Source organism: Oncorhynchus gorbuscha, linkage group LG18, assembly GCF_021184085.1.
Source record: "Oncorhynchus gorbuscha isolate QuinsamMale2020 ecotype Even-year linkage group LG18, OgorEven_v1.0, whole genome shotgun sequence".
Lineage (NCBI taxonomy): Eukaryota > Metazoa > Chordata > Actinopteri > Salmoniformes > Salmonidae > Oncorhynchus > Oncorhynchus gorbuscha.
The window spans coordinates 4,030,366-4,046,106 of NC_060190.1; the positions used below are offsets into that span (position 1 = coordinate 4,030,366).

The 15,741-nt window shown below is 46.7% G+C and overlaps 1 protein-coding gene and 1 long non-coding RNA gene across 2 annotated transcripts; both read left to right on the plus strand.

Moving 5' to 3' along the window:
* Window positions 1–758: 758 nt before the first annotated feature.
* On the plus strand, window positions 759–2,268 carry LOC124002790. Its single transcript, XM_046310525.1, has 2 exons — window positions 759–1,153; window positions 1,250–2,268. Exons 1-2 carry the CDS (start codon window positions 852–854, stop codon window positions 1,707–1,709), a joined length of 762 nt encoding a protein of 253 aa, XP_046166481.1. The 5' UTR covers window positions 759–851; the 3' UTR covers window positions 1,710–2,268.
* Window positions 2,269–7,933: 5,665 nt separating this feature from the next.
* Window positions 7,934–12,091, plus strand: LOC124002847. The gene is made up of 3 exons (XR_006833143.1): window positions 7,934–9,469; window positions 9,692–9,865; window positions 11,952–12,091. It is a non-coding gene; the product is annotated as an uncharacterized LOC124002847 (long non-coding RNA).
* Window positions 12,092–15,741: the final 3,650 nt, after the last annotated feature.

The following is a 15,741-nucleotide window of genomic DNA, read 5'->3' on the forward strand; positions in this document are numbered from 1 at the left end:
TAACGAGCTTAGAAGTGCCAAGCTATCTCACTGACATTGACCCTTGCATGCACTCCTGCAAAGACAGGAAACACCTGGGCCTAAAGCAGACATTACCAGTCCCTAAATCCACGTTTCCTTGACACACATGCATCTCATGAAGCACTGTACACGCACACTCAACCCCCCCTCCCCTCCCCCACTGGTCGGGTGCCAAGAGCAAAGGACTTTGCTGTGCACCAATGGGGCCCGCTCTGGCTAGAGCAAGGCCCGCCTCCAACTGTTCAGGACCAGTCAGAAGACCAACACGACGAGACTCCACCTACATTATTCTGTGTATACATTCTGCTGTAAACTCAGGCTGAGCAGCCTAATTATTCTGACTCTTCACAGAGTCACATTCCTTAGGTCCACATTCCTTATATCTTGTAGAACAAGATATCTTTGATCAATAAACCGCCTTTTTGATACACCCGATTCCACTCTGTCCAGCGTCGTTGATTTGCATTCCCTCTCCAGTATGAAACACTAACAGTAGAAACATCTTAAGTGTTACCCCTAAATGTGTGACATTGTCTGCAGGCTTGCCAGAGCCTTGGTGGGGGTGAGGAACCGTCAGGGGCTGTTGGACCGCAGGAAAGACTGTCTGGTGGCACTGTGGCTGGTGCTGGCAGACTTTGACAAGCAACGCTTGATCTACCCTGCCCGAAACCAGGAGCGGAACGTTCAGGGGCAGTTCAAGGCAACAAAGGGGAATGTTGTCCATTATCCTAGGAAAAGACTCTCTCCAACGGTATGTTGTTAGTGTTCATGTCCTCCACCTTACTATTTTATTGCCTGCCTCTACATTAAATGCATATGAAGGTCAGGCGATGGCTATCATTATTTTTCAATGTTCTCTAATTATTTATCTCCTCTGTTTCACTTGCCTTCTCGGACTCAACTCGGGCCCTGCAAATTGGCCGGGCACCAGCCGTTTGGGTGGAGGCCATTTGCAGTCAGCTCTGCCAAATCCATCCCAGCGCCACGCAGTCTTCCGGCGTCAAGAAGAGCAGGTGGGCGCTCATTCTGGCAGACGACGGGGCCATCAGGGAGGCAGTACTGACCTCCCAAGGTTGATGGCCCAGATCAACCTTCAGCTCTTTGAGCTGAATCAAAGGACCATCAGTCAGTGGTAAGACATTAACTTATGGACGACTTGTTGCATAAAGCCTTGTGACTAATGACAATCTGAGTGACAGCTTGTGTTTGTTTTCTCTCCCTGTTTCAGGTACTCCCGGGGTCAGAGGAAGAGGATGGTGCTGCAGCAGGGATTGGGGCTCGCTGCCGCCCCCAGCTTCACCGCCCAGGGTCACCGCCAAGCCCCTCCCCTCAGCCCCTCCACTACCAGCAGAAGGGCCCATGCCAGACCACCCAGCAAAGAGAGCCCGTCCATTCTGCCAGCCCACCTGGAGCAACAACCCCCCGCACATCTCGGCCCCTCCCAACCTCCTCCAGTGCCAAGGACAACGGCTTGGAGGAAGAAGAGGATGGCGGAGGACACAGAGGAGGACACAGCCGGGAAGAGAAGGCAACGTGAGCAGTGTGTCTGCGCCAAAAGCGGTTTGCTCGAGACGGGCCACAGCCGCTTCGGCAGCGAGGCGTTCTGCTCTGTTGCTGCAGGGGGTAAGAACGTGGCCCAGTGGCTGGTAGAAATGAAGGACACTAAGGGGCGAGGTGAAGAACACTGAGCCACTGGCTGGGTGGTCGGATGTTGTTTGTTATTGTAAATAGTTCACTGTTCCCCGCTACCTGGACCGAGACCTTGAGCGCAGTGTAGAGGCTTGTGTGTGTTGAGGACCCTCAGAGCTATATTGTCTGTAGTCTATAAGACTACTGGTAGGGTAACCCATGGTAGGCAGTTCTGAGGCGAGACACCAGACTAACATCGGTCCATTCCCAAACAAAATACGGTTTTTAAAAAAAAGTTTAAAAAGAGGAGACATTAAAATATACAAATATAAATCAAACATGATTTATCAACACATCTTCAGGTGAAAACTAAACTTCTTGGTAGAGCTGGTGTTTTTCTCGACAGCAGTAGCTAGAACACATAGGTAAAACAAGGTATGACTAGCTTACCTTTTGCATACATTTCTGTCCACATTTCGGGTCAGTGGCCCAGATGCACTGGGCTACACACACCCCGTATATTAGAGGAATTGTGGTGTGTTATTTTGTGTGTAGAGATTGCTGACATTCATTTAATGTTTACTGGATTTACATTGCAATAATTATCTTGCATTTCATCCTGTTTCCTATGTATACTCTGGTTCATCATTAAAACTCCTAGACTGGGCTTCTTTTGTTGTCATCACCATTTAGACCTGGTGCTCAGAGCACATGGCTACTTAATATGCATTGTTGACACATCCCTGTCAACTCCTCCTCTCACCCAGCAAAACCCCCCATTTCCCCTCCTCCTTCCACATAGAAGAATGGGCAATATCTTAGTTGGTGTGGCAAACGTGTCTATGTAAACTGAATTTAACTACAAATAAAATAATAATCACCCTAATCCAACCCATAACCCCCCACTGCTGTCCTCCTCCTCCTAGCAGACCTATCAAGCAAACGTAAGTTCCTTTATATGTATCTAATACGGTTATGCTGTCACTTGTCACTGCACTCATTAGTCATGATAGTTTTTTTTTTTCTTGCCTCCTAAGATGGAAAATACAAGGTTCCGTTTCATGCCCTCACAGGAGTTGGTCCTCAAGTCCAAACCCCAGGCAGTAAAAGTGGCCGCTGACGGCCCCCTGCTTCTGGTGCTCAGGGCCCTTCTGTGAGGACTAAGAAGTGGGAAGAAGTGGAGGCAGAGGATCGAGCCCGCGTCGTCTCCGAGGGAGGTGACCCCGGTGCAGAGATGGTCATCCTGAGCCGGTGCACGGTTCGACAAGTACCGGGGTCAGACCTTCAAATGGATGATGGAGAACGAGTGGGCTGCATGGTGCACGTGGTAACAGTGCATAAGAAGGAGAGCGAGCGAGAGGGCAGCGTTTCCCAGCATCCCCTGATGGGCCAACAAGGAGGCCTTGACTCGCTACTCGTGCGCCTATCCGGCCTTCGCTGAGGCGGTCAGGTTCAACCGGACGCACGAGGAAGCAAGTCCTGTCCTCCCAGCCAGGTGAGATTAATTCTCCTCATTGCATTAAGTTAATTGGTTCCCGTGCAAGACCCTTGTTGGCATCGGGAAGTACAAGTGGGACTCACTGCAGGACCTGTATGAGGCTACGGGTGCAGACAGGATAAGGTAATGGGCATGCATCTTTTGTATTTTCTATGTTCATCTCAGTGTGTTCTATGCAACATTTTACATCTGAAACGTTCCCTCTGCTGTCTCACACAGATATGTCAGGAGCTTGAGGACGCAGACACCCCGTTATCCTGAGAGTGCGATGGCCGCCTTGATTGACTACATTCAGCGCAGAGACCAGGAGGGGGTAGCTGCTGTGGCCAGGCCCGTCAGTAACACCCCGTCAGTAACAACCGGCCCAACAGTGCGGCTACGTAAGTGTTACATAGCTTAAAGGAAAATATAATTCCACTTGTTCTACACAGTTGGAAATGATGACATATAGTGGGGAGAACAAGTATTTGATACACTGCCGATTTTCCTACTTAAAGCATGTAGAGGTCTGTAATTTTTATCAAAGGTACACTTCAACCGTGAGAGACGGAATCTAAAACAAAAATCCAGAAAATCACATTGTATGATTTTTAAGTAATTAATTTGCATTTTATTGCATGACATAAGTATTTGAACGTCTACCAACCAGTAAGACTTCCGGCTCTCACAGACCTGTTAGTTTTTCTTTAAGAAGCCCTCTGTTCTCCACTCATTACCTGTATTAACTGCACCGGTTTGAACTCGTTACCCGTATAAAAGACACCTGTCCACACACTCAATCAAACAGACTCCAACCTCTCCATAATGGCCAAGACCAGAGAGCTGTGTAAGGACATCAGGGATGAAATTATAGACCTGCACAAGGCGCCACGCCACCTCCACTGTATACAGGACCCACCCGGTGTACAGCTGCATAATCACCAAGGGTGGCGTGATTATGCCGGTTTATCACTGAGCACGGAGCTCCACATCCTCGGAGTCATTCCACCTCCACCTCCACCAGTTCATCCCAGATAATTGTCATAGTTTAAGCTTAAAGTAATGCTTAACGTTAACAGCAACAGCTCTCCCACCCTAATTGTGCATTGTTCTCTCAGGTACCAGAGAGCAAATGCAATGCATTTCCAGGCATTCCTGTTGGATGGACTGATGAGGTGGAACGAGGACCATGCGCAGGCGGCAGTGGAGGTGCCGCTGCTCTCCTAGTGGCCACCTGCAGCACATCCTTAACCTTAGCAGCCAAAGGGTGCTTGGCAAGGAACAGGTTAACTGGTTAACCAGTTATGCATTAGGGGGCGCTATTAAAAGTTTACGATGAAAAACATTCCCGTTTTAAACAAGATATTTTGTCACGAAAAGATACGACTATGCATGTAATTGACAGCTTTGGAAAGAAAACACTGACATTTCCAAAACTGCAAAGATATTGTCTGTGAGTGCCACAGAACTGATGTTACAGGCAAAACCCAGATAAAAATCCAACCAGGAAGTGCCGCATTTTTTAAAACCGCCTCATGCCAACGACTCCTTATATGGCTACGAATGAGCTTACGTTTTCCACGTATTCCCTAAGGTGTCTACAGCATTGTGACGTCTTTTTAGGCATGGCATTTCCATTGAAGAATGGCTGTAAGGGACCATATATAGCATGTGGTCACATGGTGTCTCCCGCAGAAAATCTCACGTAAAATACTGAGGTAGTCATTTTTCCAATCGCTTCTTATGAGAAACTAACGGACGGATATATATGTTTAAAAAAACCTTGACAACGTTTGCCGTGTTTGTCGATTATTATGGAGCAAATTTTGAAAAAAGTTTGGCGTTAGTTGCAGCATTTTCTGGTCAATTTCTCAGCCAAGCATGTTGAAGAAACGGGAGCTATTTCGCGTACAAAAATAATATTTTTGGAAAAAAGGAACATTTGCTATATAACTTGGAGTCTCCTGAGTTAAAGCATCCGAAGTTCTTCAAAGGAAAATGATTTAATTTGGTTGCTTTTCTTATTTTCGTGAAAATGTTGCCTGCTGCCATCAGAGCTAGTATGCCATGATAAACTTACACAAATGCTTGTCTAGCGTTGGCTGTAACGCATATTTTGAAAATCTGAGATGACAGTGTTGTTAACAAAAGGCTAAGCTTGTGTTTGAATATATTTATTTCATTTGCGATTTTTCATGAATAGGAAAAGTTTAGGGGTATTTATGTCCGCTGTGTTATGCTAATGTATTTGAGGCTATGATTACTCTCCCGGAAACGGGTTTGCTTGTCGCAAGAGGTTAAGGACTACAGCAAGCCTAGCGAGCGAGTACAGGGGTAAGTCGAGTTAGAGAATGAACATTTACATCAGTTGCGTTAATTACATTAACACTTCCATACTCTGCATTCGCCTGAGTTTTTGTTGTTTTCATAGGGGAACTTCTCAGAGTGGAGTACCTGTACTCGTAGACTGGCAGAGTGCTGCAGGATGTCAGCGCGGACCCTGACCTTCCGGAAGAGGCAGCCGCCGACGAGCAGCTTGACGAGGAGGACGAGGACTTTCAGGAGGATGTGGACCAGACAGTCCACATCCCTCATGTCACTCCTATGAGCGCCCCATCCTCCAGCTCAGCGGCACCTCTGTCAGGGGAACCCGCTGACGCACCAGGTCTGGGTCATCCAGTCCCACCGCCCTTTAAGACGGAAGCTCTTCTGAGGCCCCTGGTCGACACAGTCCTCCTCACCCTGACCCACTCCTCAGATACAGAGGTAAATATAATTGAGCTTTTGTGTTAAAAAAAAAATACATGCTATCTATTGTAACCTCTTAAATAAGGAATTGAGACAAAGTCAAGACAAGTTTTGGGTGTTTAATAACAAGGATGCCATCAGCTGAGTGCAAACATTTTAGAAAGCTCACAACAAGAGTTTCATTTTAAAAGAATCCATCAGTGTTATTTTCTGTTCGTTACACAATGTAAAATAACATCTATTTCCTTTGTAGTGTTATATAAATAATCTAATATAAAGCGTTACTAGCAGACCAAAGGTCTGGTTAAACCGGATGCCCTCAGATAACTCTGGGCCCAGTGTCTTCAGCCAAGTCTAGAGCCTGTGTGCAATAACATGATTATCCGAAGGACACACAGCTGCCATCACGCAAATATACTCCCCTGTAAAACTACAAAGAGCAGCCTGCAACACTAACGAGCTTAGAAGTGCCAAGCTATCTCACTGACATTGACCCTTGCATGCACTCCTGCAAAGACAGGAAACACCTGGGCCTAAAGCAGACATTACCAGTCCCTAAATCCACGTTTCCTTGACACACATGCATCTCATGAAGCACTGTACACGCACACTCTACCCCCCCCCCCCCCACCCCTACTGGTCGGGTGCCAAGAGCAAAGGACTTTGCTGTGCACCAATGGGGCCCGCTCTGGCTAGAGCAAGGCCCGCCTCCAACTCTTCAGGACCAGTCAGAAGACCAACACGACGAGACTCCACCTACATTATTCTGTGTATACATTCTGCTGTAAACTCAGGCTGAGCAGCCTAATTATTCTGACTCTTCACAGAGTCACATTCCTTAGGTCCACATTCCTTATATCTTGTAGAACAAGATATCTTTGATCAATAAACCGCCTTTTTGATACACCCGATTCCACTCTGTCCAGCGTCGTTGATTTGCATTCCCTCTCCAGTATGAAACACTAACAGTAGAAACATCTTAAGTGTTACCCCTAAATGTGTGACATTGTCTGCAGGCTTGCCAGAGCCTTGGTGGGGGTGAGGAACAGTCAGGGGCTGTTGGACCGCAGGAAAGACTGTCTGGTGGCACTGTGGCTGGTGCTGGCAGACTTTGACAAGCAACGCTTGATCTACCCTGCCCGAAACCAGGAGCGGAACGTTCAGGGGCGGTTCAAGGCAACAAAGGGGAAGTTGTCCATTATCCTAGGAAAAGACTCTCTCCAACGGTATGTTGTTAGTGTTCATGTCCTCCACCTTACTATTTTATTGCCTGCCTCTACATTAAATGCATATGAAGGTCAGGCGATGGCTATCATTATTTTTCAATGTTCTCTAATTATTTATCTCCTCTGTTTCACTTGCCTTCTCGGACTCAACTCGGGCCCTGCAAATTGGCCGGGCACCAGCCATTTGGGTGGAGGCCATTTGCAGTCAGCTCTGCCAAATCCATCCCAGCGCCACGCAGTCTTCCGGCGTCAAGAAGAGCAGGTGGGCGCTCATTCTGGCAGACGACGGGGCCATCAGGGAGGCAGTACTGACCTCCCCAAGGTTGATGGCCCAGATCAACCTTCAGCTCTTTGAGCTGAATCAAAGGACCATCAGTCCCTGGTAAGACATTAACTTATGGAAGACTTGTTGCATAAAGCCTTGTGACTAATGACAATCCGAGTGTCAGCTTGTGTTTGTTTTCTCTCCCTGTTTCAGGTCCTCCCGGCGTCAGAATGAGAGGATGGTGCTGTAGCAGGGATTGATGCTCGCTGCTGCCCCCAGCGTCACCGCCCAGCCCCTCCACTTCAAGCAGGAGGGAATCAAGCCCCTTCCCTCAGCCCCTCCACTACCAGCAGAAGGGCCCATGCCAGACCACCCAACAAGGAGAGCCCGCCCACGCCATTCTGCCAGCCCACCTGGAGCAACAACACCCCGCACTTCCCGGCCCCTCCCAACCTCCTCCAGTGCCAAGGACAGCGGCTTGGAGGAGGAAGAGGATGGCGGAGGACACAGAGGAGGACACAGCCGGGAAGAGAAGGCAACGTGAGCAGGTGTCTGCGCCAAAAGCGGTTTGCTCGAGACGGAACCCACGTTCTGCTCTGTTGCTGCTGGGGGTAAGAACGTTGCCCAGTGGCTGGTGGAAATGAAGGACACTAAGGGGCGAGGTGAAGAACACTGAGCCACTGGCTGGGTGGTCGGATTTTGTTTGTTATTGTAAATAGTTCACTGTTCCCCTCTACCTGGACCGAGACCTTGAGTGCATTGTAGAGGCTTGTGTGTGTTGAGGACCCTCAGAGCTATATTGTCTGTAGTCTATAAGACTACTGGTAGGCAGTTCTGAGGCGAGACACCAGACTAACATCGGTCCATTCCCAAACAAAATACGTTTTTTTTTAAAAAGTTTAAAAAGAGGAGACATTAAAATATACAAATATAAATCAAACATGATTTATCAACACATCTTCAGGTGAAAACTCAACTTCTTGGTAGAGCTGATGTTTTTCTCGACAGCAGTAGCTAGAACACATAGGTAAAACAAGGTATGACTAGCTTACCTTTTGCATACATTTCTGTCCACATTTCGGGTCAGTGGCCCAGATGCACTGGGCTACACACACCCCGTATATTAGAGGAATTGTGGTGTGTTATTTTGTGTGTAGAGATTGCTGACATTCATTTAATGTTTACTGGATTTACATTGCAATAATTATCTTGCATTTCATCCTGTTTCCCTATGTATACTCTGGTTCATCATTAAAACTCCTAGACTGGGCTTCTGTTGCTGTCATCACCATTTAGACCTGGTGCTCAGAGCACATGGCTACTTAATATGCATTGTTGACACATCCCTGTCAACTCCTCCTCTCACCCAGCAAAACCCCCCATTTCCCCTCCTCCTTCCACAGAGAAGAATGGGCAATATCTTACTTGGTGTGGCAAACGTGTCTATGTAAACTGAATTTAACTACAAATAAAATAATAATCACCCTAATCCAACCCATAACCCCCCCACTGCTGTCCTCCTCCCTCCTAGCAGACCTATCAAGCAAACGTAAGTTCCTTTATATGCATCTAATACGGTTATGCTGTCACTTGTCACTGCACTCATTAGTCATGATAGTTGTTTTTTTCTTGCCTCCTAAGATGGAAAATACAAGGTTCCGTTTCATGCCCTCACAGGAGTTGGTCCTCAAGTCCAAACCCCAGGCAGTAAAAGTGGCCGCTGACGGCCCCCCTGCTTCTGGTGCTCAGGGCCCTTCTGTGAGGACTAAGAAGTGGGAGGAAGTGGAGGCAGAGGATCGAGCCCGCGTCGTCTCCGAGGGAGGTGACCCCGGTGCAGAGATGGTCATCCTGAGCCGGTGCACGGTTCGACAAGTACCGGGGTCAGACCTTCAAATGGATGATGGAGAACGACGTGGGCTGCATGGTGCACGTGGTAACAGTGCATAAGAAGGAGAGCGAGCGAGAGGGCAGCGTTTCCCAGCATCCCCTGATGGGCCAACAAGGAGGCCTTGACTCGCTACTCGTGCGCCTATCCGGCCTTCGCTGAGGCGGTCAGGTTCAACCGGACGCACGAGGAAGCTTAAGTCCTGTCCTCCCAGCCAGGTGAGATTAATTCTCCTCATTGCATTAAGTTAATTGGTTCCCGTGCAAGACCCTTGTTGGCATCGGGAAGTACAAGTGGGACTCACTGCAGGACCTGTATGAGGCTACGGGTGCAGACAGGATAAGGTAATGGGCATGCATCTTTTGTGTTTTCTATGTTCATCTCAGTGTGTTCTATGCAACATTTTACATCTGAAACGTTCCCTCTGCTGTCTCACACAGATATCAGGAGCTTGAGGACGCAGACACCCCGTTATCCTCAGAGTGCGATGGCCGCCTTGATTGACTACATTCAGCGCAGAGACCAGGAGGGGTAGCTGCTGTGGCCAGGCCCGCCAGCACCACCCCCGTCAGTAACACCCCCGTCAGTAACAACCGGCCCAACAGTGCGGCTACGTAAGTGGTACATAGCTTAAAGGAAAATATAATTCCACTTGTTCTACACAGTTGGAAATGATGACATATAGTGGGGAGAACAAGTATTTGATACACTGCCGATTTTCCTACTTAAAGCATGTAGAGGTCTGTAATTTTTATCAAAGGTACACTTCAACCGTGAGAGACGGAATCTAAAACAAAAATCCAGAAAATCACATTGTATGATTTTTAAGTAATTAATTTGCATTTTATTGCATGACATAAGTATTTGAACGTCTACCAACCAGTAAGACTTCCGGCTCTCACAGACCTGTTAGTTTTTCTTTAAGAAGCCCTCTGTTCTCCACTCATTACCTGTATTAACTGCACCGGTTTGAACTCGTTACCCGTATAAAAGACACCTGTCCACACACTCAATCAAACAGACTCCAACCTCTCCATAATGGCCAAGACCAGAGAGCTGTGTAAGGACATCAGGGATGAAATTATAGACCTGCTCAAGGCGCCACGCCACCTCCACTGTATACAGGACTCACGAGATCGGCAAATGCCGGTTTATCGCTGAGCACGGGGCTCCACATCCTTGGGAGTCATTCCAACTCCACCTCAACCGGTAATTGTCATTGTGTAGTGTCATGACGTTGGCCTTGGTAGGTTTATGACAGTCATAAATACCTCTTTCCCCCTTTTTCCTTTCTCTACCCTACTGATGTTATATTTTCAAAACCCTTAGTTAACAGAGATTCTGGGAACATCAGAAGGTGGGGGGGGATTAACTGTATTCTGGTAATCCGACCAATTGAACATATGCGGTGGTACTTAATGAATATGATGTCAGTTCGGTTGTCATCTGAGACATTCTCATCAATGATAAGAAACTCTACAGTGGAAAGTCTACACATCAGAGTTATCGGATTCACATGGAATTGTTGTTCAATTTAAATGTTTGAATATGAAATTATTCGTGATGGGATGAAATGTGATTTTAGCTTCTAAAATGCAAGATTTTGGTTTTCATACGGTAGGGCTCTGCTCAATCAGTGGCCCGCCCCTGTAAAGGGACATGGGCTATAAAACTTTTCAAACACGCCCTCCTCTCCCTTCCTATATAAAGCCTTGACGACAATATAACCTCCTGTTCCGAGGACGACGGTCCGATGTCAGAAAGGTTCAGATAATAACTACAGAACGAAGCCAAGATCAGCGTGAGCTTTGGTTGCAAATGGTATGAACTTTGAACTCTTATTCACTACAGAAGTGATACCTCCTAGCTGTTGAGTTACCAACAACCGCTGCAAATGAGGGTTAGGAAGGAACAGACAGAGTATCCCGTCTACCACACAACGTATTTAATTTACCAGCAGAGACATTCTTCAAAGGACAAAGGACTCAGTTGGGCATCATGGCCTTCCATCTACCACCAACCTACAGAAGCGCAGTTCAGAGTAAATATTTAGTGCATTTTCCTTTTCCAAATGGGCGGTAATTTAGAATGCATAAGGATACTGTATTTACGATAGCACAGCTTCGCCCTTTGTTCCTCAGTCTTCCCTTCCCGCTCTTTCACTCAAACTCAGCCCCTTTTCTGTCAGCCTGCAGCTGTCAGCATGCATCTTTGAGTGGGATGCAGGCGATGTCTGCCGACTGCTGGAGGCCAAGAGGTCTGAGCTGGAGGGGAAGCACGGGATGGTCGTCCTCACCGAGGCTTCGAGGAAGATCGTCAGGAAGGAGATTGCGCTTCACTGTCGGGAGTCGTACGCGCTGGGCTGCGGCGAGCGAAATCCTCATTGACCTTCTACAGCGAGAAGGGGGTCGACACCCTGGGCATCTCATTGCTGGTCTACATCCGCATCCAGGCAATCTGGAAAGAGCGGATGCGCCACCTCCACTGTATACAGGACCCACCCGGTGTACAGCTGCATAATCACCAAGGGCGGCGTGATTATGCCGGTTTATCACTGAGCACGGAGCTCCACATCCTCGGAGTCATTCCACCTCCACCTCCACCAGTTCATCCCAGATAATTGTCATAGTTTAAGCTTAAAGTAATGCTTAACGTTAACAGCAACAGCTCTCCCACCCTAATTGTGCATTGTTCTCTCAGGTACCAGAGAGCAAATGCAATGCATTTCCAGGCATTCCTGTTGGATGGACTGATGAGGTGGAACGAGGACCATGCGCAGGCGGCAGTGGAGGTGCCGCTGCTCTCCTAGTGGCCACCTGCAGCACATCCTTAACCTTAGCAGCCAAAGGGTGCTTGGCAAGGAACAGAACTGGTTAACTGGTTAACCAGTTATGCATTAGGGGGCGCTATTAAAAGTTTACGATGAAAAACATTCCCGTTTTAAACAAGATATTTTGTCACGAAAAGATACGACTATGCATGTAATTGACAGCTTTGGAAAGAAAACACTGACATTTCCAAAACTGCAAAGATATTGTCTGTGAGTGCCACAGAACTGATGTTACAGGCAAAACCCAGATAAAAATCCAACCAGGAAGTGCCGCATTTTTTAAAACCGCCTCATGCCAACGACTCCTTATATGGCTACGAATGAGCTTACGTTTTCCACGTATTCCCTAAGGTGTCTACAGCATTGTGACGTCTTTTTAGGCATGGCATTTCCATTGAAGAATGGCTGTAAGGGACCATATATAGCATGTGGTCACATGGTGTCTCCCGCAGAAAATCTCACGTAAAATACTGAGGTAGTCATTTTTCCAATCGCTTCTTATGAGAAACTAACGGACGGATATATATGTTTAAAAAAACCTTGACAACGTTTGCCGTGTTTGTCGATTATTATGGAGCAAATTTTGAAAAAGTTTGGCGTTAGTTGCAGCATTTTCTGGTCAATTTCTCAGCCAAGCATGTTGAAGAAACGGGAGCTATTTCGCGTACAAAAATAATATTTTTGGAAAAAAGGAACATTTGCTATATAACTTGGAGTCTCCTGAGTGAAAGCATCCGAAGTTCTTCAAAGGAAAATGATTTAATTTGGTTGCTTTTCTTATTTTCGTGAAAATGTTGCCTGCTGCCATCAGAGCTAGCATAGCATTATGCCATGATAAACTTACACAAATGCTTGTCTAGCGTTGGCTGTAACGCATATTTTGAAAATCTGAGATGACAGTGTTGTTAACAAAAGGCTAAGCTTGTGTTTGAATATATTTATTTCATTTGCGATTTTTCATGAATAGGAAAAGTTTAGGGGTATTTATGTCCGCTGCGTTATGCTAATGCATTTGAGGCTATGATTACGCTCCCGGAAACGGGTTTGCTTGTCGCAAGAGGTTTTAAGGACTACAGCAAGCCTAGCGAGCGAGTACAGGGGTAAGTCGAGTTAGAGAATGAACATTTACATCAGTTGCATTAATTACATTAACACTTCCATACTCTGCATTCGCCTGAGTTTTTTGTTGTTTTCATAGGGGAACTTCTCGGAGTGGAGTACCTGTACTCGTAGACTGGCAGAGTGCTGCAGGATGTCAGCGCGGACCATGACCTTCCGGAAGAGGCAGCCGCCGTCGAGCAGCTCGACGAGGAGGACGAGGACTTTCAGGAGGATGTGGACCAGACAGTCCACATCCCTCATGTCACTCCTATGAGCGCCCCATCCTCCAGCTCAGTGGCACCTCTGCCAGGGGAACCTGCTGACGCACCCAGGTCTGGGCCATCCAGTCCCACCGCCCCTGAAGACGGAAGCTCTCCTGAGGCCCCTGAGTTACTCTGGGCCCCTTAATCATCCAAGCTACTCAATACTGCCCCCAGCCATAAGAAGTTAACCTCTAGCGACTTTTAGGACAGCCAATAGCTACTTTCCTTACTGAGGAGTTGGCAACACTGCTGGGCCGCCTGTGAGTGCATTGGGCTGATGGCAGCACCCACTGCTCGATGAGAAGAGTAAGAACAATATGTGCTTTCACATCAGTCTCCAATATCACCAGAAAAAGTCGCTAGATTTGTCGCTAGTCACTTTTTTGAAAATGTGTCGCTAGAGGGATCTGAACACTCACTAAACTAAGTATAGTGACAAAGTCGCTAAGTTGCAAACACTGCGGCCCAGTCCTTGCACAGCAGTCCCTCCCAGCTGCAGTCAGAGCAGGAGATGTTCACCCCTCCATGTCCAGACTGCAAATCAATCGAGCATGCGGGAAGCTGCCGCTGGCTTATCCCGCCCTGGCTTGCATTCAGGGGCAGGATGTAAAAGTAAAATGTTCTTTGTCTAAAATAAATCACTGCACAAAAATAAAACACTGCTTGCTTTTTTTTGACTCATACAGCCTCAGTCACTTCCTCACCTTGTCCACTGTGTGTGTGTGTGCGCACATACATAAGCTAAACATCTAGCTGCCTAGCTCATATCTCAAGTCTAAACTGTACACAAAAATACAGAAAGGAGTGGGAATCAAACCCTGAATTCAAAAGCTGGTTGAAGCCGTTAATTGGAGATGATACACGGGCCTGTACTGTAAGGCTGATTTCTACGCCAAACATAGCAATGTAAAAAAACACATGGCAACTCAAAAACATACTCAAAAGACAAAGCCTTAACAGTTCCACCCAAAACAAGCTGCCATTTCTGGTTTAAAAAAGGCTGAGGCCACCATCAGCTATCGCTGAACACTGTTCCATGCTGGCATGTGATCACATTGGAGAAGCACGTAGAGCTGCTTTCTCAGACTCCACTGCTGCTACCCACTTCAAAGTGCACCGAAATTAATAATGGTGTTCTAGCACTATACTTTCTGAAAACGTTGGTCGCAGATGTGGGTGACCAGCGTTTCAGCCTCCTATACTCAGATGTGGGTGACCAGCGTTTCAGCCTCCTATACTCAGATGTGGGTGACCAGCGTTTCAGCCTCCTATACTCAGATGTGGGTGACCAGCGTTTCAGCCTCCTATACTCAGATGTGGGTGACCAGCGTTTCAGCCTCCTATACTCAGATGTGGGTGACCAGCGTTTCAGCCTAATATACTCCATGTACAGTGATCCTCAAAACATATTGTATCTGACTTTTTTGAAGTCAGTGCTGGGTGAGGTACAGTAGTGCTGGGTGAGGTACAGTAGTGCTGGGTGAGGTAGTTAGCCATCAAGGCTTTTGAGGGAGAGCAAGTAGATCCTCTTAAGCAACTTGACAGCTTAGTTAGCCTGATCAAGTCTGTGAGCAGCAGGGTCTGAATCCACTGGCAAATGTGGATTCTGACCATAGAGCACATTATTTGGGGCGGCAGGGTAGCCTAGTGGTTAGAGCGTTACCGAAAGGTTGCAAATTCAAATCTGTCGTTCTGCCCCTGAACAAGGCAGTTAACCCACTGTTCCTAGGCCATCATTGAAAATAAGAATTTGTTCTTTAACTGACTTGCCTAGTTAAATAAAGGTAAAAATAGCCCATTTTCTCAACTGTAATCCCCTTGTTTTCATGGTTTATAGGTATTCTATGCTAGTCCTAAATACAGACAAAGTCCATACATATGTGATTGTTATAAAGGGTCTAAATTGAGGGGAAACAAACATATTTGTTCCTTGAAGAGTGAGATGTCAGGAATAGGGTCACAATAAATATGCTAGAACCGATAGAAACAAGGATGTATTTCCCAGAAACTAAGTGTAAATCATTGGTAATTCACGTTGTGGTTCAATGATATGTGGTCCATTCTATAGACTAAGAATAAAAATACATTGCAGAACACATTCATTTAGAGTGTGTGTGTATTGTTGCTTTGGCAATACTGACACAATGTTTTTCATGCCAATATAGCAGCTTTAATTTGAAAAATAATTTAATTTGAGAAGAGAGAGAAAGGAGATGGAGAAAAGAAAGAAAAGAGGGATGAAGAGAAGAAAAGAGGATGAAAAAAAGAGAGAAACCAGGGGAGAAAAGAGAATAAA